At 39.8% G+C, this 27,653-nt stretch overlaps 1 protein-coding gene across 5 annotated transcripts in view; it reads right to left on the minus strand.

Moving 5' to 3' along the window:
• Nucleotides 1-27,653, minus strand: part of ERC2 (ELKS/RAB6-interacting/CAST family member 2) — an 840,807-nt gene that overhangs the window by 404,293 nt on the left and 408,861 nt on the right. For all 5 annotated transcript variants that reach the window (XM_030570319.1, XM_030570317.1, XM_030570316.1 and 2 more), the window contains one exon: nt 8,893-9,028. In XM_030570319.1, the coding sequence (XP_030426179.1) occupies nt 8,893-9,028 (136 nt within the window). The remainder of the gene's footprint in view (nt 1-8,892; nt 9,029-27,653) is intronic.

Here is a 27,653-nt window from a genome sequence, read left to right on the forward strand (position 1 = left end):
TTCATAACAACCTATCCCACCTTGTTTTAACTGTGACACACTGGTTTTCTCCAGACCTGAGGAAAAGGTCTGTGAAGCTAAAACGCTTGTCCCTTCCTCCAGCAGAGTTGGTCCAATAAAAGATTGCCTCACCTAGCTTGTCTGTAAGTTAAAACTGACTTTGAATACAATACCTTATGATTTTGAGAGTCCTGAAAATGAGAGCAGTATGTGTTTCAATACTAATCACTACAAAGCTGTAACTTCATGAACAGGATTTCATCCTGTCTTGTTTGAAAATTCAGAAATGCATACTGATATCTGTGTACTACAGTCACACTGCTTCTTTTCTCTGAATAGATCACACAGTTGTATTCATTTTTGTTTGTGATACTTCACTTCATCTTCAAATCTTCTCTTTTTATAAACATTTTAATATCACTGTTTTTGACATGTCAGAAAGAAAATTCCTTCTAGAGCATACCTGATGTACATTTATTATGGTATACCACTTGGTTAGGTTTTGGTTATATTTCAATTTAAGAAGACTAGAGAGCTGAGATGTGACAACACATTCTGTCTTCAATGTATCTTATATTTCTAGTGCTGTTCGGGTGGTAGAAATTATATCAGTGTGTCAACAAACTGGTAAATAAATACAGAATTCAAAACTTAAGGATTGTTGGGGTCCTAGAGGAAATGGAATTGTAGAGCACGAAACAGTTTTGTGCTGAATTAAATCACTTGGGACCCAATTTAACTGAATAGGTATCTACAGACCTTCACATGGTGAGAATCACACTTTTACAAACCTAGAACCAATTTACTTGCCTGAAAATAGCTGCAGAACAATTCACTTAAAGGAATCGTAGAGGGGATAAATTGAAATCCCAGATTATGATATTCCAGATTAATTTGGGCTGTATACCTCTTTGCTCTTAGAGAAAAGGAAATGTTTTGCTGCAAAGACAAATCTCTCTTCATGACATGGTCCTCTGCTCTCTTCTACTCAACCTGCTTTTAGGAAAATTATTATGAACTTACTTGTTTAAATTTACAGAAGAGGCAAAAAAAATTCAAAAGATAAATCTGAGGGAAAATGACAGAAACAGATTTTGAAGCTGAGCAGATCAGAACAAAATAGGCAATGAACATTTTTTACTTATCTCTTCCTGCTGGCCCAAAAGTCTACCTTGGGAGATGTATGTGTGTTGCTGTTTAGATAAATAGACACACACAATTGAGTTATTGTGCTCAGCATGAATGTAGTACGTCATGTTTTTGTTCAAATTTTCTAGTGGGAATTCTACATTTATAAAATGTATAATCAGGCCCAGGTAGAATTGTTTCCTATGAAAGTTAATCTGATGATTTACTTTGTATTTGACAAGAACAATTTGTGTAGTATTATGTGTAAATTTCCATTGTTTAATATTGTGGTTGGAGCACATGAGATACTCTTCAAATAACATTATAATCACTGTACAGTTTGTGAAGTCCACTGGATAAGTTAGAGTACTTTTCAAAGTATTTAGTTTCAGACTAAAGTATTTGGTTTACAGATACACTGCTGTGATTTGAGATTGTTGGTGGCACATGTTTCTAAGGGAGTGTGTAGGCCATGCTGCAGTGAGGTAATGGCTAATGTCCAGTCCCTTCATTAGCAGTATTCAAGCAATTATGGAACTGGTTGAAGTAAGACTTAACCTTAGATTTTCTTTATGTCTGAGATACCTTTATATTGTTTTAGTGTATACGTTTTTGTAAGCATATATGGTGATTGGAGTATTTTATTCTATATTCTTAGCCAGTTTTTTCCACTTCCCCAATTCCTGCCATTTACTTCTTCCTCTTTAGAGGGTGGAGAGAGGGAGAGACTGACATCTACAAAATCAGTCATCCGCTCATTGGAAAACAGTGCTATTTACTTGAACTGCAAGCTATCAATAAGAGGAAATTTTGGGATCGCACAGGGTGGGACATAATGTTTTGCTAACTTCCACTATGTAAGTCACATCAAGACATGCTAAGCCTACTTTTGCCAAGCAAAGGTATTTTCCTATTTTAAAAAATCAATCAACATATTTTTACAAAAATAAGTAATTAGTATATCAAAAGAAGAGATGGTCTCTAAGCATTCTTAACTGGATGTTGCCTTACAAACTTAATTTTATTCTTATTGAGAGGACTGGAAACTCAATATTTATTAACAAACAAATTAATTTGCTGAAAGTAACAAGTCATAACACATGTTGGTGAGTTATTCTGATATCTATACAATATAGCATGAAAGCTAGTCCTGTAATAAAAGAAAAAGGAGAACTACAGAAAGAGAGATAGTTGAGGTTTTTTCAAACTTTTTATAGACAGGTATACAGCTTGGAATCCACACAGAAAACATATATTTGAGAAGTTCTGTGGAAAGCTGCAAAAACCTAAAACTGAACCAAAGATTTTTGAGGGCCAGGGAGAAGCCTGAAATACTCAAATCAAACAAGCCTTTGGACTGCAAATTAGAAAAAAAATCATGAACAGATATAATGACCTCAGATATCTATATATGTTTCGATAATATTTTGTCTTCAAAATGTAAACAAATCTTTGGCTTTATAGTAAGAGAAGTAAAAATCTTTCTTCTTTGAATGCTTAATTTCACAATTGAAAAAACTGTGTATTGATAGCCACCTGTTGATCCCATAGCCACAATAAGCTCCATAATTTAGTCTAAAATAAAGTTTAAAATGTAGCAGGAATTACTGGTTTTTTAAAGAGAAAGAGAGGGTACTTACCAATAGTAGTAGCTGCAGTCCTCACACAGATTATATCCACTTTCAAGTTTTCTTAGGGGTCTATTTACTTTTGGCATTGATGTCATGATCCTCCAAAAAGCAATGGCCATGATCCCTCATGCAACCAAATGTTCAATAAAAAGAAAAATACAGAGCTACACCCCCAACTCCAGCACAATTATTTTCCCATTTATCAATATTATAATACCACTGGTAGAGGAAGGAATGTGTACAACTTCCTTTACAGTCAAAAAACTAGCATCCCTGTTATCCTGTAGACCAAAACAAGTATATTTCTTGTTCTAACTTGCTGTAAAGAGAAGTATTTAAGAAGTCCCTCATCCACGAAGGACTGGAGTCACCACGAAGTGTTTGAGAGACCATGCATGTTGATCACTATAATTTCTGCTCAAGTCATCTGCTTGCAAGATAGATGAAGAACCAGGGAAGAAAGGGGATGCCTGATACATCAGTCTCAAAGTCACACAGCTTCTTGACAAAATGGACAAGGGCAGCTCCTTCCTCTTTTCCTATTTCTGTAATATGTGTCAGTGTCTACCTGGTGTGTCTCAGGATTCGCACAGATCTGCCCTTGATTTGTGGAAGGAAAGCTCTGAAAACCATATAAGTAACCTTAATTTCCAAGACATTATTCTGAAGTCAGGCCTCCTCATATTTCTGAAGGCCCTTAAATTTTATAGCAATCCAAATATGACCCTAAAGTTATGCCTGAAGCATCAATCACAGTTTAAGCTGACAGCTAAGGGAGACTGAAGCGAATTCCCTCAGCAGACATCCTCGGGCACTGTCTACCACAATAGGGGTCTAGAATCTTCTGAGACATGATCACTAAAGTCTGGAGATTGTCAAGCCAAAGAAGATAACCAGCTTTGAAGGTGCCTCATCCTGAGCCAAGTGAAAAGTATTGTATGTGCACAGGATGCCATGAGACCTATAAGTTTCAGGAAGAAACTGATGTTGTTGTGAGGCTGAGATTTCACAGAAATTACTGACTTCTGAATTTCTTGAAACCTGTCACATAGCAAGTAAGCAGTTGCAGACTTAGGGACAGAACTTCTGTCCCTGCTCCAGCTGTGTAAACTAGATGGAAACCCAGCTAACTGATTTCCTTGGGTTTTCCCTAGGGCAGTGGCTCTCAACCTTTCCAAACTTCTGTATCCCTTTCAGGAGTCTGATTTGTCTTGCGTAACCCCAAGTTATACCTCACTTAAAAACTACTTGTTTACAAACAGGGGAGGGTCTAGACATTTCGCCACCCCAAGCATGGCAGCATGCCGCGGGGGGCGCTCTGCTGGTCGCCGGTCCCTCGGCTCCAGTGGACCTCCCGCAGGCGTGCCTGCGGAGGGTCCGCTGGTCCCGCAGCTTCGATGGAGCCGCGGGACCAGCAGACCCTCAGCAGGCACGCCTGCGGGAGGTCCACTGGAGCCGCGGGACCAGCGGACCCTCCGCAGGCATGCCGCCAAAGGCAGCTGGCCTGCCGCCCTCCCGGCAACCGGCAGAGCGCCCCCTGTGGCATGACACCCCAAGCACACGCTTGGTGTGCTGGGGCCTGGAGCCGCCCCTGCTTACAAAACCAGATATAAAAATACAAAAGTTTCACAAGAAACTATTACTGAAAAATTGCTTTATTTCTAATTTTTACCATATAATTATAAAATAAATCAATTGGAATACGAGCAGTATAAACAAGTCATTGTCTGTATGAAATTTTAGTTTGTATTGACTTCGCTAGTGGTTTTTATGCAGCCTGTTGTAAAACTAGGCAAATATCAAGATGAACTGATCTACGCTATGGAAGACCTCTGCAGACCTCCAGGGGTACATGTGCCACCGCTTGAGAACCACTGCCCTACGGAAATCTCCAAGTACCTTGAGCCAGCTCTATGGTCTCCCGCACCAACTCCTTCCCAGCTCCCAGTGTAGGAGCCCTACCTGGGGAGAAAGGGGATCTGGCCAGAGCTACACTGTGCTTCAGCACAGGCTATGTCCTGAACTGACATATTAGACCCTTGGAGCCACAGACAGCTGGCTATGGCCTCACATATTATCAAGAATCTATTATACTTGGTCAAAGAATTTTAGGTCACTCTTTACATTAAGGTTGCATTTATAAATGGTTTATAAAAGATTAATAAATTATTAACAGATGTTATAAGCATATAACAGACATGAGTAATATGTGTTATAAGCACATCCAGTAGAAGGTGTTACAGGTGGATATAAGCCACATGAATAAAACAACATATTGAGCTATTGGACTCTATAGTAATGTATAAGAATTGATTCGCCATGTATTAAAACATCCATTAATAATTTATTAACCATTTATATACTATTTATAAATGGAACCTTAATATAAAGATTGACTATGTTTTCCATTTTATCTGGTTGTTAGTTGGGACAACATTAAATCACATCAATAAATTCACTATAAAGGATTTAAGCAGAAGCCACACAGGTTGAAATTCTATCTACTGATATAAAGCATTATCATACCTTCCAAATGATAAATATCCATATTCCAGCAGTGGGCTAAATCCTCATTGGGAGAGAAAATGAGTGGGCACAAGTTACCTCATTATAATCTAATTAATTTACAAGATGTATCATTTAGAACAGAGATATTAGAAAGCAAAAGCTGAACACAGTAGAAATTCAGTATGCTCAGAAATGTAGTCAAAAGCTCAGAGACCTGCAGAAAGCAGCTGTGCTGCATCCCTCCAGCCAGATTCTTTGTAACTAAATTTGCAGGAGTATTTATATTATGCCAAATAAATTACATTATTTAATATGACCAGGTGCTAAAGTTTTAAGTCAAAATCACCATCAGTCAGATGCCTCAGATGTCAATCAAAATCACCTCTGAGCTACTGCCAGCACTCTGGGTCAGTCTAGTCTTTTCTATAAACATAGCCATTTGTATTTCCAAAAGATGTCCATTTCACAGATTTCTTTTACATCTGACATTGGTTTCTATGAACTCTCTATTCCTCATTTACCTGCTTTTGAATACTTGCCCTTTAATCCAACCTGCTTTGCACCCCCTAATCAATGGAATGAGAGCCAGTCTAATTCACTAAGGAAGCGGACAGCAGAGGGAGAATACATCCAGTCCAGTGAAAGCACAACAGACATCAACAGGCAGTGGACAGAAAGAAGTCAGAGCAAGGAGTGAGGAAAAGTTATCCAGATGGCCAGTCAGCAATGGGAACTAGTAAAACCAGGATAAAACTTGGATTTCATTGAAACAGAACACAACACTAGCACTGACCCTGATCACCTTACTTATGGATTAGATTGTGCCACCGTAAGGAGCAGTGTTGAGCGGCCTCTTCCCAGAGAAAGCACTGATAAGCATTCTGCAGCAGAGTCTGTCCCGGAGCTTCAGGCACACAGAGGCTGTGGACTAGCTTCTATGGCCTTTGTGGTGGTTCAGGATATCAGTAAGCCTTGCGCAGTCAGCTAGATCTGCTGGCTAGTGTTTTGTGGTGGGAAGGGGTAAAGCTGTGGCCCCACCTCTTTTTCACTTCTAAGGGAGTAAAGAAGGAACAATCCAGCACTCCTCCTGAAAGCAGGGACTGCAACTGCCCAAAGAGAGATGGAAGCTCATTGTATCCTGACCCTTTACATGTGCACTTAGGGCCATGCAGAGTCTAACTCTACATCATAGATACTACTCTGATCAAGATGCCCCATATTGTCAATTCCCAAGGTATAAATAAAGATTTGGTATCACTGACTTTTACTCACATTACATTATATCTTGCAAAGTGTTGAGTATCTCCTTCAAGATGCTCAGAACCTTCAACTTTCATTGAAGTCAGAAGGCACCTAGTGGTTCAGAAATAAGCTACCAATAGTGAGGTGACTTTCAAGAACCAGTGCCAAAGCCAGATCTAAGAGAGATTAACCTCTTCTTTTGTTCTGTCGGATCTTTTCATGCCTCTTTAACCTGTGGGTCACTGTCCCAGGTGAATGAGGCCCTCATGTTAGAGAAAGTTAAAGCACTTTCCATTTAGGAAGAAGTCATTCAGTTTTTCTGAACAATTGTATCAGACTTCCCCTCTTTTTACCTACAATATGCCAGATATACTATTACTGGGTATATTGCTATTTACAGAAATGAGCATCCAAAGGTTGTAAACACACCCAGGAGAGAAACAATATATCTTTTAATTTCCTGATAAAGATAATCATAGCTTGTGCATTCCTTCTCAAGGTAAGTTTGTTCTATTATACAGGAATTAACACATTATAGCTGACACATATTTCTGCTTCATGTAGATGTCTAAAATATAGATTTTAAATGAAAAATTAATGTAATGAATATAAAGAATGTTAATATTAAAATAATTGTTCTTAATTATTTAACATTTTCATAATTACTGGAAAATGTTTGATAGCAACTGAGTTGCAGAAGAGAGATATATCCAATGCAGAATTATTCTTTGAAAATTCAGCCAAGGTATCACTCTGGTACTATTTGATGGGCACATTATAATTATATATAAGAAGATAAAATGAGAGAGACATGAAAGCTCCACATGGTATTCTCTGAGGGTACCACATCAAAGACTCAGAAAGAGAGTTCTGAAACTATCGTTTAGTGGATGTTTCCACCACAACAGCCTTCTGAATTATCAATGGCAAAAATAAAGTGCTCTCAGGCTGTTAAATCAGATTCTGTTTACTGGGATAAATTAATTTCTAAAAACTAATTCAGTGTTCTAAATGGTAATTCTGCACTATAGAAATCTAATTTTATCCTTATAAATTACATGGTCCATGGTAAGCCTACATAAACATCAAGATTTCTTTTGTTAAAAACCCAGATAGTATAGTACAGTGCAGTGCAGTATACAACAATGCAATTTATAAAATATCCAAGAACCCGGATGATATATAATCTCCTATATCTGCTTCTTACATACCTAGCAGCTGTAGAACCAACACTGGATAGCAAATAGTGGTTTTAAATTCTCCATATTGCACACAGACACACTGGGAACACAATACAGTACAAAGCACATGCAGGCCAAATTTCATCTATTACAAACCATTCAGGGGGCCATGGGGGCCACCAGATGAAGCAAACAAGCACCTGGCATACTGTAACTTAAACGTTACCTATATATACCGATTCCAGGTACCCCCAGGTGGTTCACAGAATTTTGTAATATTAGATAGTTTTGATCAGAAGTTATTTTTAGTCAATTGTCAGAGAAAGCTAAATAATAACTGAATGCGGGTATCAAAATTATGTGTTAGTCTCTGCTGCAATATAACTTCTTCTGTACACATTGTACTACTGAATTGTATCAGCTGATTATCTTGCAGAGTCTTTATCTCTGAATTTTGATGATCCATTAATTGTACAAACTCTTCTGAAACCAACTTGTCTTTAAAAATGAGGAGCTGTTGGTTCATGACGGGTCTGCTTTTTCCTTGTGATACTTGTTTTTTAAATCTTTGAATGTTTATATGTATATGTAAGAAAAATATAATGCTTAACTTCCATAATTATTTTACAGAGAAAAACACATAAAACAAAAAATACGTTCACATTCCTTTCATTCTGAGATAAGTCAGGAAATGGAAATGGAATATCCTTTCATTTACACTAAGGGAAAATGATGTTACACTGAAGAGAAGACCAATACATTGCATTCAGCATTCCTCCAAATTACTTATACATAAGTCGGGTCACATAGGTATAATTGGGTGCAGAATTTGGTCCAAGGAGTGCAAGTGAAATGAATGGAAGAGAGAAATGTATGGCTATATTATACAGATTTAAAATTCTCAATTCAAATCAAGAAGTCAGCATTTCATATCTATGATTAATATTGAATGTATTAGCAAATTCTCATTCGGAGTCTTCTTATTCTGCATTACATGGAAGATCCCCTTCTAGCACATTTTGGACCTAATCTTGTGAGGTAATGAATGCCTCCTCTGATGGAAGTTAAGTGATCACTGTGTTCAGGTTTAGACACATTATGCATCTTTGAAACAACACACAAATTGGAAAATACTTTTACTGGCAGTTTTACAGTGTAATTAATAAACCAGCATACAATTATGAATTAATATATCAGCTTACCTGCAAGTGCTGAGAGTTGTCTGTCATATTGTCTTCTCGCCTACGAACTTCTTCCAGCAACTGAACATTCTTCTTTTTTTCCATTTGTTGATTGTGCTTCAGATTGGCCACTTTCTTGTTTTGATCTTTCACATGTCTAAGAATTGTATGCATATGCCCGTTAATGCTGATGGCTACAATCATGTATCTCTTGCTAGAATTTAAACTTGTGAATATGACTTATCACCATATGCCAGGTTTAAAATAACATTTTATCCTGTTCTTAAAATGATACATCAAAATGGTCTAGATGAAAAGAAATTTCCAATGATGAAACAAATATTCTGGTCCATAGATTATTTTCATCTTTGAAACCTTTTCACAATACATATTCCAAACGCTCTTTATGCTTAAAAAAAAGATGTATAATCTCATGATATTGCTGTCACACAACATAGTAGAGATAATTTTTTCAAAGAGTCTGTTGTATGTTTGGCTGAATGTGTTTGTTATGAAGCTGCCTGCTTCAAAAAGAATAGTTTCTGACAATGGGCCTGATCCTGCAGTCTTCACAAAGGCATTGGCTTCACAGACAGTTATGCCTTAATAAGGATTACAGGATTGGGCCTTGCAGTAATATTTAATTATTAATACACAGGGAAATAATAGGTCAAGAATACTGAATGTTCCAGCTGTGCTGTTTGCTGAAGTATGCGCACATTCATATTTTTACAGTTCATTTAAGGGTGGCTTTTGGGGGAAAAAGATGTAAACCAGAGGAGCCTTATGTTTTTAAACAACATAATTCTGATTTCTGCAAAGGAATTAAGTAAATAAATCAATTCCTGGCTAGCATTCATGAAATTAGAAATATTTTCTCAGAATTAAACATTTTATTTTGTTAAGACTGAGCTCAACTTAAGTTAAAAATTATAATAAATTGTTTCAAAGTTGACTCATATTTCACTATGAATCCTATTTATTAAAATATTAAGAATTCTCCTGCTTCTTGTACTAAGAATATTTCCCTGGATGAATGGGGTAAAACACCTTTTTTTGCCATTTATCCCACATCATCAGCAACTGTCATGTCAAGCTCTAACAAAATTCTTAGAGCAGCATTTTCTACCTGCTTAGGTTACTAGATATTATTTTCTTTGACTTTCTTTTGATTCTGAGGAATTTGCTTCTTTTTTTCTATATAATAATAAAGTCATGTGCAAATTCCTAATCAGATCTACAGGCTAATCCTTTTTTGCCAAATGAAGGGGATATTTTCCAGTGCCTATAAGGAAATTCCCCAGTTGCTTCTGAAGTGGACACTTTAAGAAAAGATCTAGTTACAATGTACATTTGCTGCACAGATATTAGGATGCTGCAACAATTGGGCCATGTTTTATAATTTTAATTGTTTTTTCTACTGACAGGGCCACCTACTTCCCATGATGGCTCCTGCCATTTATCATTTACACTACAAACTTTCATGTGAATCTCAAGGAAAACACATTAGAAAAGAATGGCATAGAACATATTTGTAAGTACAGCACCATTATACAGCAGATAGTCTATTATTATTACAGAAAAAATCACCAATAATTATGTAAGAGTAAGAATTTATAAAAGGAGTTAAATTAAAAATTAACAGTACTTGAAAATAGCCTACTGTATTTCTACTAGGAAAACCCTTAAAAAGTTTCAGGGAACAATGCTGTCTGATCAGAGATATAGAACTCTGCTTACTGCAAGTACTATAAAATTAAATGAATCTTCCCCCTATCTCAGTCCAGCCACAAAGGCTGAAGAAGGGCTTTGCTATTCTGAAAAGAAATTTGGTAGACAAAAGAGCTGAAACCTCTATTTTTCCACCGAGCAAAACTAAAAAGGGCCTGATTCTTTGTTGTTTTCAGCACCTTACTCAGTCATTTGCAACAGTGAAAAATGAGCATAAAAGGCTAACATCATGATTTGATAGCATTTTACTTTTACTTTTGTCAAGGTATGATTCCCCACTCTGAACCTTAGCGTCCAAAAGATGGGGTACCTGCATGAACCCCCCCAAGCTTAATTATTAGCTTAGAAATGATAGAGCTGCCACCACCCAAAAATATAGTGTTTTAGGGCACTTTCTGGCCCCCAAACCCTTCCCTGGGGACCCCAAGACCCAAACCCCTTGGATCTCAAAACAAAGGGAAATAAACCATTCCCCTCCTTTCTTCCTCCCAGATTCTCCTCTCCCTGGGTAACACTGGGAGATCCCTGTGATTCAACTCCTTGTATCTTAAAACAGAGAGGAAATTCACCTTTCCCCCCTTCTCTCCCCCTCCCAGACTCTCCCTGAGAGAGAGACAGTAATCCTAAAACAGAGAGAAATCAGGCTTTTCCTCCCCTCTTCTCTCTTTTCTCCCACCAATTCCCTGGTGAGTGCAGACTCCCTCCCCTTGGGTCTCACACAAGAATTAAAAAAAACCATTCAGGTTCTTAAAAAGAAAAAACTTTTAATAAAAGAAAGAAAAAAAGTAAAAAATTGTCTCTGTAAAATCAAGATGGAAAATGTTACAGGGTCTTTCAGTTTATAGACACTAGATTGAACCCTCCCCCCAGCACAGGTACATGTTGCAGCAACCAGAGATACAATCCTTCCAGCAAAAATACACATTTGCAAATAAAGAAAACAATCAAAAGACTAAACCGCCTTTCTAACTGGTACTTACTAAACTGAACAGGAGAGGCTGTTTCAGAAAATTGGAGAGTCTGTGTACATGTCTGGTCCCTCTCAGAACCCAGAGAGAACAAAAAAAAAAAAACCCAGAAAGCACAAACAAAGGCTTCCCTCCACCGAGATTTGAAAGTATCTTGTCTCCTGATTGGTCCTCTGGTCAGGTGTTCCAGGTTTACTGCTAGTTAACCCTTTACAGGAAAAAGAGACATTAACCCTTAACCATCTGTTTATGACAACTTTGCACTGGCGTAAAGGACTACACAAGGTGCAGGGCAATGGAAAATGAGGCCCAAGATCACTTTTGTTGGGCAATCTCATATATTCTGAGATCAAGAAGTAGCAACCAGATTACATGACTATCTCTTGAATATTGTTGAAGGCATGGGCACTGATGTCCAAGAAACTAACAGTGACTGAAACAGGACTCAGAGCATATTTATTTCCTTCCTTTTTGACATGTTCCATTTCTCCCTTCCAGCAGTGGGGAAGACCTCCTGCTAAATCCGTAGCAATGCAATGTTCTTTCACACAATGTAATTTCTATATAATACCAGAGTGCTTTATATTACATCAATTAGAAGTTAAGATGGCAGAGTAAGAAACTGGAAGATCATCCTTCACAGATCATTACTCAGGGTTTCTCCCTCTCTATATAATAATGGATGCCAACATATAATAGTTTGTTCCTTGGTGATTGGTTTTGGTTAGAGTGCAGAGTGGAATGACTGGTATCCAGTGCCAATAAAAGCCGAAAGGGACAGCTTCTAAAGATAATAGAGACTTGGGTTTCACTGGTAGACCTTGTGTCTGTGGAAAGAGAGAGCCTGAAGTCTTCACAGACTCCTTTTGTACCCTCCTTCTACCCCTTTGCAGGAGGGAGGGCGAGAGGATTCAGAAGTGAGCTGAATTCTAGAGGTGGGCTGAGAATGGTCTATCCTAAATTATGAGTCATGTGTTGGGAGTCCTGTAACCCCTGCACTGAAATCACTTCAATGCCTGGTACATGAGAGCTGTGGGACATACAGCACACCTCCCCATGTTAAGTTAATAAAGTTACAGCCTGCCACTTAAATCCATGCCTGTGTCTGTCTTCATTCTGTCCTGATCCTGTGAGAGATGGAGGGAAGATGGAAAGTTAGGTGGCAGTATTACATCATCACATGCTATTTCTCAGATTATACAGTAGAACATACAAATGTTTCTAGAATTTTAGACAATGTAGCACCTTCTGTTATTGACTATTACATAATATATGGCAGTAAGAGAACTGCTGAACTTCATACAAATGTAAGTACGCAAAGCTGATACACAGAGCTCTGCCTCATTCACTGTGTGAAAGAGGCACTTTACAAAGGCTGTAGAAAAATATGAATGAAAGTTATAATGTATTATTTAAGAAAGAGTTTTTGATCATGTGAGTATTATTATTCGTATTGCAGTAGTGCCTACATCCCCTAGTCAGGGATTAGGGCTCAACTGAGCTAGGCACCATACAAACAAATCAAAGACAAGCCATGCTCCGGACAGCTCACTGTATAGGGTTATGATAAGAGGCAACATATAACCAGACAAGTGGATGGTGGATGTTTAGCAGTAAAGGTCAGTATATTTGCATAGCATTAGTACGGTAATCTCAGAGCTCACAGTAAATATTGCATCCTAATATGCATACACAAAATAGAGTTAAGGTTGCAAGTGGAAACCCCACTGACATTCCTTGACTACTGGGTACTTAAAATGCACAACTAACTGTTTCTTGAGAAAGGTTTTGAGAGACTCTGCTAGATCGTGGGTATTTTGTATATTTAATTACTTTTTTAAAGAAAAAAGAAATATAATTTTAAACTATATTGTTAGAAGTCTCCGGAACGCTCTCTCTTATACACTCCCATCCCTATTCAACAAAGTGCTTAAGCAGGTGTGCAGCTTTAAGCACATTAGTAAGCCCAATGACATTAATCGGACTAATCACACTCTTTGCTGGATTGAGACCTCACTGGGCGTATTTACACCGCAGTTAAAATCCATTGCTGGCCTGTGTCAACTGACTCAGGCTTATAGGGCTTAGGCTAAGGGGGTGTTTAACTGTGATGCAGACGTTCAGGCTTCTGCCCTAGGACCCCAGAAAGTAGGAGGTTGCCAGAGCTCGGGCTGCAGCCTGAGCCCGAATGTCTCTACCACAATTAAACAGCCCCTTAGCCCGAGCCCCGCAAGCCTAAAACAGTTGGCATGGGCCAGCTGCATGTTTTTAATTGCCGTGTAGACTTACCCAGTAAGGACTAGCTTCTGTATAATCCTTTCTCACTGAGGGCCAGATTCTGCCACTCTACTTTCACTCAGTGGTGTTATATTAGCTGGACTGCTCACAAAGTGAGGTCACCCTCAGTGGGCAAGATTGACACAACCCTTACTCTGCGGTACAGATAAGGAATAGGGAATAAGGCCCCCCTCCTACCTCCCACTCATAACTTCTGAGACTGTGATTCCAGCTGCAGTGGGGAGAGAGAGAGAGAGAGAACAAGAGCTATTTGCCTGACACTCCTTCATGTGAGCAAATAGGTGAGGAAGGGGTGGAGAAGTAGGACCCTTCCCTCTCCTCTGCTCTCTCCCCGTCCTCCACTAGCCAGCCAGAGTAGTTAGCTGGGACACAATAGGGGAAGAAGCTGCTCTACAAAAAGAGCTAAAATAACTTCTCTCCAGAAGAAGGAGAGAGCAGGGGAGGATTGTGACTCTGATTCCCAATTAATTCTCCAGTATCCTTCTGGGGCACTGGACTATGCATCACCCTTTAGTGAGGTCAGATCGTAAGGTTACAATCTAGCTCACGATTTAGCTGAGCATGCACCCGACTTAATGAGACAAAGACTCATTCCCTGCCCCAGTAAGTGCATTTCAAATAAAGCTGCAATCCTACAGAAAGATCTGGTGCACAGGCCTTAGAATCTTTCAATTTAAAATGCAGATGTGCATGTACCAAAATATCACACACAGATATGCACATGTAAATTTGATTACTAACAACTGGATAATTGGCCTTTTAGAATACAGTATTTTCGTATGTTTTGTGACCATTTTTAACAAACTGAAATTCCCCTAAAGCTAAACACATGAGTTGGTATTTGAACTTTCAGTGATTTAAGTCCTTCTATATAATTATTTCCAACACAATCGCTTTTATCAAAGGGTTTTCATGATAATATCTGGAAGCAAAATAATAAAAACAAGAGAACTTTTATTTTTAGAGACTGACCCAGAAAGAAAGAACTCTGTGTTTGTGTTGTTAGTTTTCTTTATCTTTTTAGTGTATGGAGCAATGATCTGTGACGACCCTGCTTTCACCAATACTTGCAGGAGAACAAAACTTTATTTTTTGCACAAACTATTGCTGTTGCTGATGAAACTGTCTGTGGAGAAGCATTAATATATTTTATGACCATTCAGTCAGCTTTGCAATGTTTCCAGCCCTCCTTAATGTCTTTCTCTTTCTCAGTTGGAAGAGTAACTTATTGCATTAAATGGAAACGGAAGCTATCATGACCTAAATGCTGCTCAATTTAGACAGGCTATTGGGAAGCTCAATACCCTTCACTTTTATAGGATAGCCAACAAAATTGCTATCCAGGGTATCAGAGAACTGGATACAGATTAAGTAATGGTACAGGAATGTTAGGTTTTCACCAAGGGAGCTTCAGAATGGAAGGTGAGACCTTAACGGCTTCAAACTTAACAACAGTGATATTTACCAAAATGGGGAACAGAACTCTGAAATAAAACAAGGCACTCAGTGAACTAAAAGCAACAAGTGTGCTGTGCAATTTCCCTATTCATTTCCTTTTCTGAAACCCTCAGCTCCAATGTGACCACTTTTTTAATAAACTGGTAAATTTGATGTAGTTTGCTTCAGTACTATGACATGTATGTTTTCTCTATTTGTTTTATTTCTTATCTGAAATGTTTTAAGAATTAACTATGAATTTAGCTCATCTTCCTGTAATTTTCAAAACGTATTTAAGAAATCAAAGATATATGCATACAGGAAACAGTTCAAGACTAAGACAGGATGGTATCCATTAATGAAAAATATATAAAAATAAAACAGAATTATAAGAATAAAAACAGCAGACAAATTTAAAAAAAAGACAAAGATAAAGCCAAAAAATGAATACATTTGGAAAGACAGATGCACTGTACAGTAGTACTAAACCTGTGCTATACTGTTAGAGTTAGATGATTAACAGAGACACATGGATAAGGTAACCTGACTCGAGGCCCATTTACTACCAGTGTCTTTTATACTCAATTTCTAAGACCAGAAAATAGAATTTGCAAGAAAAGCGTATGCTTGCCAACATTCCATGTTGTATATATTAAAAAGCACAACCCTCTTCGCAGCAATTTATTTTCTCAGCTCAGTTACGCAACACAATCAAAAATTTTCCTGTTTAAATCACCCTTTGGTTAATTCAATCATGTTTTGAGTTACACAAAACAGTAACTGGAGTATGACAAACTGAACTCCCCCAGGCTGAGACAAATAATCAGGAGCTGAGATTTTTGGGGCACTGGAGAGTTGGAGGCTTTTGTTTGTATCTTCATTAAAGACTTAGAGGATATTCGAGAGCGGGGGAACGTTATCTCATACCCAGATGAGGAACACTCCTCTCTGACATGGTATAAACCAGGGGTTCTCAAACTGGGGGTTGGGCCCCTTCACGGGGTCATGAGCTGTCAGCCTCCACCCTAAACCCTGCTTTGCCTCCAGCATTATAATGGTGTTAAATATATAAAAGTGTTTTTAATTTATAAAGGGCGGGGGTCGCACTCAGAGGCTTGCTATCTGAATGGGGTCACCAGTGCAAAAGTTTGAGAACCACTAGTATAAACCCAGCTCCATAGGTGCTGGAACTAGGGGTGCTGGCTTGAAGTGGTTTAAAGTGTTTAAAGTTTGGTTCAATGTCTATCAGCACCCCCATATAGAAATTATTCAAGCACCTCTGACCAGCTCCCAGATGCATTATTATAGACACTCTCTCCTTTAGATATGTCCTTGCAAGTTGACAGGAGTAAAGGTTCTGAACAGAGAAATACTTTCTTCCCAGCCGCAAGAGGCCACCAATATCATGCCACAACAGCCTCCTGCCAGAGATGCAGCATCATCTTTAAATCAATTCAATTTGATTTGGGAGTGAGGAACAAGAAATACACCAGATGATGGTGAGAACCACTACCACTGGGTCATCAGGTCCACTACAACAAATTTAGGAATTTAGTTTAAACGCTGTCTTTTATCACACTGTAACGTGTAAGGAAATGTTAATGCTAGGAAATACACAACAGTATGTGTCAACAAAATAATCAGTAACAGTTAGTGCTAAGAAATAGCCGAGATATTTCCATCCGGGTTATACTGCCAGATTATTGGGGGGAGGAATAAAAACCTTGTGTATCAGTTTGAAGCTGATTCTTAGATATAAACAACAAAATGGGTTTAAACACACAGTTCTCTATTATTTACTAAAATACCTTCAGCAGCTGGGTGAAATCCTTTCTATTTTTATAATCATATGCCAATCCATATGTTAGAAGTATCGTGCAAATCCAAATGAAAATCAGCCCACTCACAAGGGTTAATATAGGGTAGATCGGAGGTGGTCAAACTACAGCCCACGGCCACATCCAGCTTGTGGGACCGTCCTGCCCGGCCCTTAAGCTCCTGGCCAGGGAGGCTAGCCCCCAGCCCCTCCCCTGCTGATCCTCCTCCCCCACAGCCATGCCGCCACACAGGCAGCGCTCTGGCCAACAGTGTGGCACGCTTCTGCCGGGTGGCGCACTTGCCAGACATGCTGCTCTGAGCAGCATGGTAAGGTATCCAGGGCTGGGGGGTTGGATAAGGGGTGAGGGGCTCTGGGGGGGGAGTCAGGGGACAGGAGGGATTGGATAAGGGGCAGGGAGCAGGGGGCTGGGGAGGATGGGGAAGAGGTTTTTGGGGGCAGTCAGGGGATGGGGAATGGGGGGGTTGGATAAGCCTGATAGTCCCGAGGGGCCTGTCAGGGGGTGGGGGTGTGGATAGGGATCGGGGAAGTCAGGGGACTGGGAGCTGGGGGGTTAGATAGGGGGTGAGGTCCCAGGGGATGGTTAGGGACAGGAGGTCCTGGAAGGGGGCGTTTAGGGGACAAGGAGCATGGGGGGTTAGATGGGCTGGGGATTCTGAGGGGGAGAGTCAGGGAGCAGGAAATGGGAGGGGGTGGCTAGGGGATGGGGCCAGACTGCTTGGGGAGGCACAGCCTTCCCTACCTGGCCCTCCACACAGTTTTGCACCCCCAATGTGGCCCTTGGGCCAAAATGTTTGCCCTCCCCTGGGATAGATCGTAAATATATAACCACTTCTGCATGGAAAAAGGGAACACACACTGTGAAATGTCTCTTTCTCGCCTAACAGTTTGATGTGGTGTTCAACTGAACTTAAGCAGGGCATTATTCAATTTAGTATGATTAGACGTTATGGTGCATCCTTCCAATGAAAAATGGTTTTCAAACATAATGTAGAGTCAATGATAAACTAATTTACATTTGGCCTCTATACAGGGGTTTGTATTTTCTGACTGAACTACCTGCTTCTTGTCATCACCCTTCCCATCCAGTACTTCCTATGCCGGCTTCTTTCCTGTAGTGTACAACACAGAACAGCAAATGATAACAAGCTCTAATCCTGTTTCAAAGAAGACTAGATTTAAGCACATTAACAAACTATTAATGAATGTCAGGAGGCAGCAGATGGAGCATGGCAGGCTCGTGCGGCGTAGATTCACAATTCAGCTTGCCATGAACTAAACGTTTGCAGAGACAAACCCTCAGTCCCCATTTATAGAGGAGGTCAGCACATCTGGCCTGTGTGGATGTGGTGCCATATCTGAGGAGTGTGCATGTGTTTCAAAGTGGAAGTGAAAAGCCATTTGGTTCTTTGGTTGGGTCCTTGTTGTGGTGTTTGTTGTGGACGTTAGCGTCCTTCCACCTTGCTCACCGCTTATCTTTGGCAGGAGCCCAAGTCTTTGAGCTCTTGCACTGCAAGCCAAAAGGATCTTTTGGATTGGAAATCTCAGTATATTATTAAGTATATATTTTAATGTACTGGAAGATCCTCATTCCCTCGAATACAATGGCACTCCCGAAGGATTCTCACGTCATAACAAATTTGGGATGGACACATGTGTGCCACAGGTGTAATGTTGATTTTACTGTGCACATAATGATCTGAATGACTGTGTTATGTTGAGAATTAACAAGTGATGTATGTGTTCAGATGGGGGGAGCAGTATTCTACAGTAGAGCAGTCAGGGGCCAGTGAAGAGGTCTCTGAAAGTTTTGCATGCTAGTATTCCTGCCAGTTTCTGGATGAGATTTATGTGCATCTTTATTCTGTCATGGATCATTTTCAGGTGCTGGTGGCATGTGAAGCTTCAGCCTAATGTCACACACCAAGACTCACTACAAAAGTCCCTGTGCAGTTCCCCTCTAGGCTTTCAATTTTTTAGATGAAATGCTGACATGTTAGTCTTCATAGGGTATGGTTTTAGTTTTAACTGCCAATAAATGAAATATTCTTCCATGGTTTTAAGGGTCTTGGTTAGAATTTGTTCTGTTGTAGGTAAATTCATTGCCTGTGTAGTCAGAGCAACATTATTAGCATAGACAAATTTCCATGATGATCTCTGGGGAAGGTCACTGGTGTATATAGTAAACAGGATTGGTGCTAGGACTGATCCCTGTGGTAGGCTATTGCTGAGAGTGCATGACCTGCTGACCTGGTCACCAAGGAGAATGCAAAACCTACAGTTGGTCAAAACTTCATGAAGAATTTTATTGATGCATTTCATAGGATAATTTTGCTGGCTTTTGCCGGCCATTCCTTCATACAGTTCTGTAGACAGCAGATAAGTCTATGAAAGTTGCCCCCATCTTGAGTTTTTGCTGGAATCCTGCTTCAGTATGTGATGTTAAAGCTAATACTTGATCATTACAGCAGCAGCCTCATCAGATACCTGCTTGTTCATTCAATAACATTAATTCTACAAGCAGCATAATCCTTGCCGGTAATTTTCTTTCTGTGAATTTGTATGATATGCAGAGGAGTGCTACAGGCCAGTACGATAAAGGATTACTGGTTGGCTTCCCAGGCTTGGCAATAGTCAGTGAATCCAGGCAGTCACTGTAGCTTCTAACAATGCAGTAGTATCATAGAGATATTAAGAAACTAAGGAACTAACTTTGTGGGAGAAAGTTAGTAGAGATTAATAGTAAGAACTTCTTCAACCATCAGTAGCAGATAAGTGGTACCCAGATAACACACTATATTATATGCATATTCCTTAAACTCCAAGTGATCTTAGTGTTAAAGTCACTTGAAGTTTAGCATATTACTTATATACAGCCCGCTATATATAAATTAGGAAGATTGAGACAATGTGGTCATAAGTTTCTTATTCAAACCTATTTCAATTCATTGTAATGAATAATAGTTTGCTTTTAATCTGCTGCACTGTATAATAATTCTGACTTTCTCACTGATCGCTAAGTTTTAGGTAAAGACGTTACAATAAAACCAACTGAACTTCCATAGGGTTTCACTTAAACAAACAAACAAAAAACAGCAGCAAACTCCCCCCACCCTCCCTCCAAAAACCCCTTTGCCTTCCTTTTACATTTAGAATTGGCACCAAAACATCCCTTAGAATTATAGCTCTTGCACACTACACTGGTACACCTGTCAGAAGCAGAAGAGGGATGGGTTCATTACTGGGGTAGGCAGCCTATGGCACGAGTGCCAAAGGCAGCACATGAGCTGATTTTCAATGGCACTCACACTGCCTGGGTCCTGGCCATCGGTCCGGGCGGCTCTGCATTTTAATTTAATTTTAAAGGAAGCTTCTTAAACATTTTATAAACATTATTTACTTTACATATAACAATAGTTTATTTATATATTATAGACTTATAGAAAGACACCTTCTAAAAATGTTAAAATGTATTGCTGGCACGCGAAACCTTGCATTAGAGTGAATAAATGAAGACTCAACACACCACTTCTGAAAGGTTGCCAACCCCTGGTTCATTTCATCAGGGTCCTGGTCAATTAGAATAAACTACAAAAAAGTTTAGACATTACAGAAATTTTCTATTTCAGCTAATGCATACCACAGTTAAGTTTTCAGGACATGATTTCTTAAATACTGTATTTTCCAGATCAAACTTTACAATTTTTGGGGAGCAGCATACTCAAGAACGCTCTATCTGTAGTTTAATGTTTCATTATATTATACTTCCTATAATTCTTTCAAACCATTTCACCATTGAAATTTATGTCAATTGTGGAGACATAATTTATAGCTGTCTTGGAGGATGCAGCACATTATGCAGCAACCCCCCTTCTCCACCCCCCAAAAAAGAAAAAGAACAACCTTAACTAAGTATTTTTCCCCATGAATACATGCATCACAAATAGGAATATTTGTTCCTTTTCATTTTTCACATTTTAAAATTGTACTCTGCTATGAAATGAATAAAACAGATGATCTGTTATATAGGTGCCAGAAGAAAGTAATCAATGAAGCATAAGAAATAGAAAATTTCTCTGGAAAGAGTTTAAATAAAATAATATTGTTTAAAACAAATGTTTTAAAAGCCTGAAATGTATTTTTTATGGGTATGGGAAGTTGAATGGATCTTATTGTCACCTGATCTTTCGTCTTACATGTTAAACTGCACAGAAGAAAGGACAAAGGCATGTTGGACTTTACAGGTGAGAACAATGCAACCTCACAGGTTTCATGCAACCAATTCTGCCATCCAGTAAAGAAATATGTCACATCCAAATAACAACCATACTACAACCAATATGAGATAAAGGTATAATACAAACTGTTGAGCATCATTTTAGTGTAGGAGGATTTCAAAGAAGCATAAAGGAGGAAAGATGAATAAACAGACACATTTGTCCACGTATTAGTTATTAATTTCTCCGACTGCGGGGCTTTTTAATACTAAACTTTTTTCAATTATATCCCCTCATTGGTATTTTAGGGCTAGACTGAACGTTTGCTCTGAGCCCTTAAAATATGGCAGAATATTGCTACGCTGCTCTAAGAGGAACTCACAGGAGCCCCAGAGTCTCAAAATTTCCTCTCTGTTGCCTCTTGCTCATGGAAGGAAAGGGAGAAGGAGAATAATTTTCTGCAACTTTTTACAAGGCATATCATGTGCCCCACCCACAGTCCAGCTCCTCTCTGCTGGCCAGTGCACAGGAGCAGGGAATGGAGCCTTGGCTCTGCCTGTTTTCCTCTTCACTCCTTCCATTTATCTGCTCAAGAAGGGTACATGCCAGGCACACACCTCCTACTCTGCCCCGCCCCATGCTTGGGCCCAAGATTGGGGGAGCCCTAAGGAGCAGTGTAGCAGGGGTCTTACTCCTGATTACTTCCCTGTGCAACCGCATTAGGGCTAGTAACAAGCTGGACCTTAAACAGAAAACTTTAGTAGGGAATGGCACTCATACACTACCATGATGGAGACCACATTAGCACCTAGATCAACAGAAAGAAAACAGAAACACCATATCGCTTTATGTTAAAATGGGTATTATTTTTAACTATGTTAAACGTTTTTCTTGTTCTTCTAAAAGAACATTACAAAAGCTGACATACTATCCAAGCAGCAGGACATTTCACTCCTTTAGTCCAGCATTTTAAAATTCCATTCAGCAGATAGATATAGCTAGGTCTCTTTCAGACTTCATCTTACAATAGTGTATAGCTATAGTTAACTCTCAAACGACTTGCCTTTTGATATTTACAATAAATCAACACACTGCTAAGTTCCTAATTTTAATTAGATGCCTGGGTACCTTGGCCAAAAACTAAGCAATGTCAGCCAGAACTAGGCAATGTCAGCCAAAAATAAAAAATGTTTCATGTTCATAATAGCCTTTATCTGATACCACAAAATATATTTTTTTGTTTTTAAAAAAAAAACTTCCAAAAATGCAAATATGCAAAATATTGCTACAAGAGGAAGAGCAGGATTTGTAATATTCCCCTAAGGAATACCTCATTTCAACAACTTTCATCACATTAAATATTATTAAAGTGGGACTACCAGTCAGAGCCAATTAAAAAACTTCACCATTGCACCAGAAACTCTTTCACTTCACTGCCAATTTCATAGCAAAAACATGCAATACTCCATGTCTGGAATAATATATAATAGGAAATAGGATTAACAAAGCTCTGTTTTATGTCCCTAGCACAGGAACAAAATATAAAAATACAAAATGAAACAGTCTTACCAAAAACATGATAGACCATGTTTTTAGTACAAAAGAAGTTAAATTTTAATTGTATAAATATAACAATTTAGTCTAAACAACTAAGCATTTTTAAAGTATTCATGGCCCCAAACTAGATGTGATGAAAAATCCTATAACTCTACACATTAATTTAGAAAGAAATCAAACAGCTAGAATAAAATTCTGTGGAAGATGTACTTTAGGAAGACTCTTGCTGAGGAAACTACTTAAAAATATATTTCTGAAGAAATATTTCTTGAAAAATAGAGTATGACAATTTATTATATTTACTGGGTTCAACTAATCAGCCTCATAGAAGATGCTGTAAAGATTTAAGACTGATCCTGCAAAAGCTATATATGTCAATAACTTTATGAATGTGAGTAATCCCATGGAGCTCAAATACTTCTATGGGATTCCACATGGACATATCTGCCTATCCAGATTTGACCTTATACCTTAAAAATAAAAAATATATACAGAAAACAGGAAATTTCTTCCTTTAATATAGGTTTGTTTAACAAAAAAGTCCATTTTGATTTTTGAATTGAATCAAACCTTAACAATAATGTATCTTATTTTAAAAAATATTTTAACTAGTTAAGCAAAAATACATTTGCTCCATAAAATTCTTAGGATTTAGTGTCCAGTCCTGCTCCCACCGAAGTCAATGGGCAAATGAGGAAACTCCTATTGACTTTAAGACGAACAAAATTAGGTTCATATTTTGGAATCTTACTGAAACATAAAAATCTGTTACTATGAATATACAGACCTGAAGAACAAATATGTTGTTTTGTAGTCACAGAATCATAGAATATTAGGGTTGGAAGAGACCTCAGGAGATCATCTAGTCCAATCCCCTGCTCAAAGCAGGACCACCACCAAATAAATCATCTCAGCCAGAGCTTTGTCAAGCCAGGTCTTAAAAACCTTTAAGGATAGAGATTCCGCCACCTCCCTAGGTAACCCATTACAGTGCTTCATCACTGGAAATAGTGTTTCCTAATATCCAACCTAGACCTCCCCCACTGCAACTTGAGACCATTGCTCCTTGTTCTGCCATCTCCCACTATTGATAACAACCTAGCTCCATCCTCTTTGGAACCCCCCTTCAGGTAGTTGAAGACTGCTATCAAATCCCACCTCACTCTTTTCTTCTGCAGACTGAATAAGTCCAATTCCCTCAGCCCCTCCTCATAAGTCTTGTGCCCCAGCCCCCTAATCATTTTCGTTGCCCTTTGCTGGACTCTCTCCAATTTGTCCACATTCCTTCTGTAGTGGGGGGACCAAAATAGGACACAATACTCCAGTGCCAAATAGAGGCGAATAATCACTTCCCTAGATCTGCTGGCAATGCTCCTACTAATACAGCCCAATATGCCGCTGGCCTTCTTGGCAACGAGGGCACAGTGTTAACTCATATGCAGCTTCTCATCCACTGTAATCCCCAGGTCCTTTTCTGCAGAACTGCTGCTTAGCCAGTCAGTCCCCAGCCTCTAGCAGTGCATGGGATTCTTGCACCCTAAGTGCAGGACTCTGCACTTGTCCTTGTTGAACCTCATCAGATTTCTTTTGGCCCAATCCTCCAATTTGTCTAGGTCACTCTGGACCCTATCCCTACCCTTCAGCACATCTACCTCTCTCCACATCTTAGTGTCATCTGCGAACTTGCTGAGGGTGCAATTCATCCCATCATCCAGATCATTAATAACGATATTGAACAAAACCAGTCCCAGGACTGACTCCTGGGGCACTCTGCTTGATACCGGATGCCAACTAGACATCGAGCCATTGATCACTACCCATTGAGCCCAATGGTCTAGCCAGTTTTCTATCCACCTTATCCACCTTATAGTCCATTCAGCCAATCCATACTTCTTTAACCTGCTGGCAAGAATACTGTGGGAGACCGTATCAAAAGCTTTGCTAAAGTCAAGATATGTCACGTTCACTGCTTTCCCCATATCCACAGAGCCAGTTATCTCATTACAGAAGACAATCAGGTTGGTCAGGCATGACTTTCCCTTGGTGAATCCATGTTGACTGTTCCTGATCACCTTCCTCTCCTCCAAGTGCTTCAAAATGGATTCCTTGAGGACCTGCTCCATGATTTTACCCAGGACTGAAGTGAGGCTGTCTGTAGTTCCCTGGGCTCTCTTTCATCCCTTTTTAAAATATGGGCACTATATTTGCCTTTTTCCAGTTGTCCAGGACTTCCCCTGATCACCAAGAATTTTCAAAGATAATGGACAATGACCATTATCACATCAGCCAACTCCCTCAGCACCCTTGGATGCATTAGATCTGGACCAATGAACTTGTGCATGTCCAGCTTTTCTAAATAGTCCTTAATCTGTTCTTTCACCACTGAGGGCTGCTCACCTCCTCCCCATTCTGTGTGGCCCAGTGCAGCAGCCTGGGAGCTGACCCTGTCTGTGAACACCAAGGCAAAAAAAGCATTGAGTACTTCAGCTTTTTCCACATCATCTCTCACTAGGTTGCCTCCCCATTCAGTCAGGGTCCCACATTTTCCCTGATTTTCTTCTTGTTGCTAACATACCTGTAGAAACCCTTCTTGTTACCCTTCATATCCCTTGCTAGCTGCAACTCCAATTGTGTCTTGGCCTTCCTGATTACACCCATGCATGCTCTAGCAATATTTCTATACTCCTGTCATCACAAATCTATGACTAGATTGTTAAGCCATCTAACTGCTGTTTCGTCCAGGGTAGCAAAGGATTGCAATCAGCCTTCCAACCTTCTCGTCGTGCACTCCACCACGTTTGACTGTCTGTATTGCTGCCCACCCATCACTCCCACCACAGTTACACTGCCAAGAATGGGCAAATTTTTGCATTGTGGCAGCCACTCTTGCCATTCCAGTTAGCAGCCTGTTAAGCGTAACCTGGGACATGCATCAAAGGTTGCAAACAGGTGGATGAAGGCTAGGGCTTCTGAAATTTGTCACCATGACTGTTTTTCTACCCCAGAGTTGCTGCCACTCTGCAAGGACAGAGCTGTCGAACCTGATAGGCCACTGTTCATCTGAGATTGGCACTAATTGGGCTGGTAGCTCTGGACATGAGTTCATGAACAGCTGCCGTAAAAGGATGTGACCAAATCAGTCACGGCAAGTCACCAGAGACTGGAGGTGTATGTGTTTTCTTCTGGACACAGAAAGTGTGCATTGCTTATTTGTAAATGTTGGAGGCACTGTCAGCCTTGCATATGTAGCTGGTTGTTTTCTTCTGTCATAGCCCTCCTTGCAGTTTTAAGGGTAATGGCATCTTGTTGAAGTTTTGAGGGCGCTATGATTTTAATGTGTGGCTACAGCAACCACTAATGACATAGGTGACTGTGTTCAGTGCTGAATCAATTAGATGCATATGCCAGCTGCTGCCTCATATTGTGCTGGAATGAAGATCAGCACCAGCACTGAGGTTCATTAAACAGTTGCCTCTGCTCCCCAAAAGGTTCCCCCTAGCTTCTGGATCAAAACAGCATGGGAGGTGATATTTTTATTTCAGTGCTCTAGATGGAACTGGAATGTTCAACTGCAGCAATTTGATTCCCAAATAAGTGACAATAGGCTGGGAAAAGAGTGGAGGATCCTCAAAACAGACTGTAAGGGCTTGATTGGCCAGGCGATTGTTCACATGGAATGTTGTGGTCACCATCTTAGACTCAATTTAAGTGTCCGCTGATGAAGTTAAGTGTGACACTTCAGTGTCTTGTAGATGGTTACTCACATCAGTGAGACAGATGTCATCCACACATACATACATATTCATCAGTATTAGTTGTTGGTACTTCGTAAGTATATATGTTGAAAAGGAGAGGAGCTAGAATGGATCCTTGTGGGAGTCTGTTACAGAGATGTCTAAGCCGGCTGAATTTCTACAATGAACCAACTTTCTAGTCCTTTTTGAAGGGATCTTCAAAGTTTGGATGCTTGGTGAATTACTTGATCTTCAGTACACTGTCCTTGTCTGAAGCCAGCCTGAACTAAGGGCAGTTGTGGTTCAATAACCTCATTGATGCACATGAGAATCAGTCTCATAAGCATACACATCCATGTGACACAAATGAGAGATGGATCAATAGCTCACGTGATCTCCCAGGAGTTTTCCTGATTTTGGAATGGCTACAACCTTTGCCCTGCACCAGATTTTTGGGATGCAACTGTCCTGGTAAGGGACCAGGGAGTAGACAGTTTGGCCTAATGCTCACAGCTGGACTAGGGTCCCCACAAAGGAACAGTATTTGATGAGCAGTGATCAGAGGAATCGTTAGAGTCAATAAGCAAGAGTCAGGGCCAAAGTCAGGCCAAGACTGCAGACTGGAGATCAGAGGTAGTACCAAGCTAAAGTCAGGAGACAAGAGTTAGAGTCAGGGTCAAGCCAGGATCAGAGAACAGGAGACAAGGTGAGGTCTGGGGGTCACAGCAGGCCAGAGGTCTGTGTTGTTGCCCAGATAACTTCGTGGGGCACCCTCCAGGGTTAAAAAGGATTGTTGGCCAATCAGAGGGCCACAGGGTATGTCACTCTGGGTCCCTTGGACAGCACTTCCTGTGGCGTTATTCTCTACAGTACTCCCTGGCTGGGGCTCTACATGGGCTCCTGGTAGCACTATGGGCACATCATCCATGCCAGACTCTGCAGACCCAGATTCCAGTCCCCTGACAGAAACATCGTTTGAGTAACGGCAACAACCTAGTGAAGT

This window comes from Gopherus evgoodei, chromosome 7 (assembly GCF_007399415.2).
Source record: "Gopherus evgoodei ecotype Sinaloan lineage chromosome 7, rGopEvg1_v1.p, whole genome shotgun sequence".
NCBI classification, from domain to species: domain Eukaryota; kingdom Metazoa; phylum Chordata; order Testudines; family Testudinidae; genus Gopherus; species Gopherus evgoodei.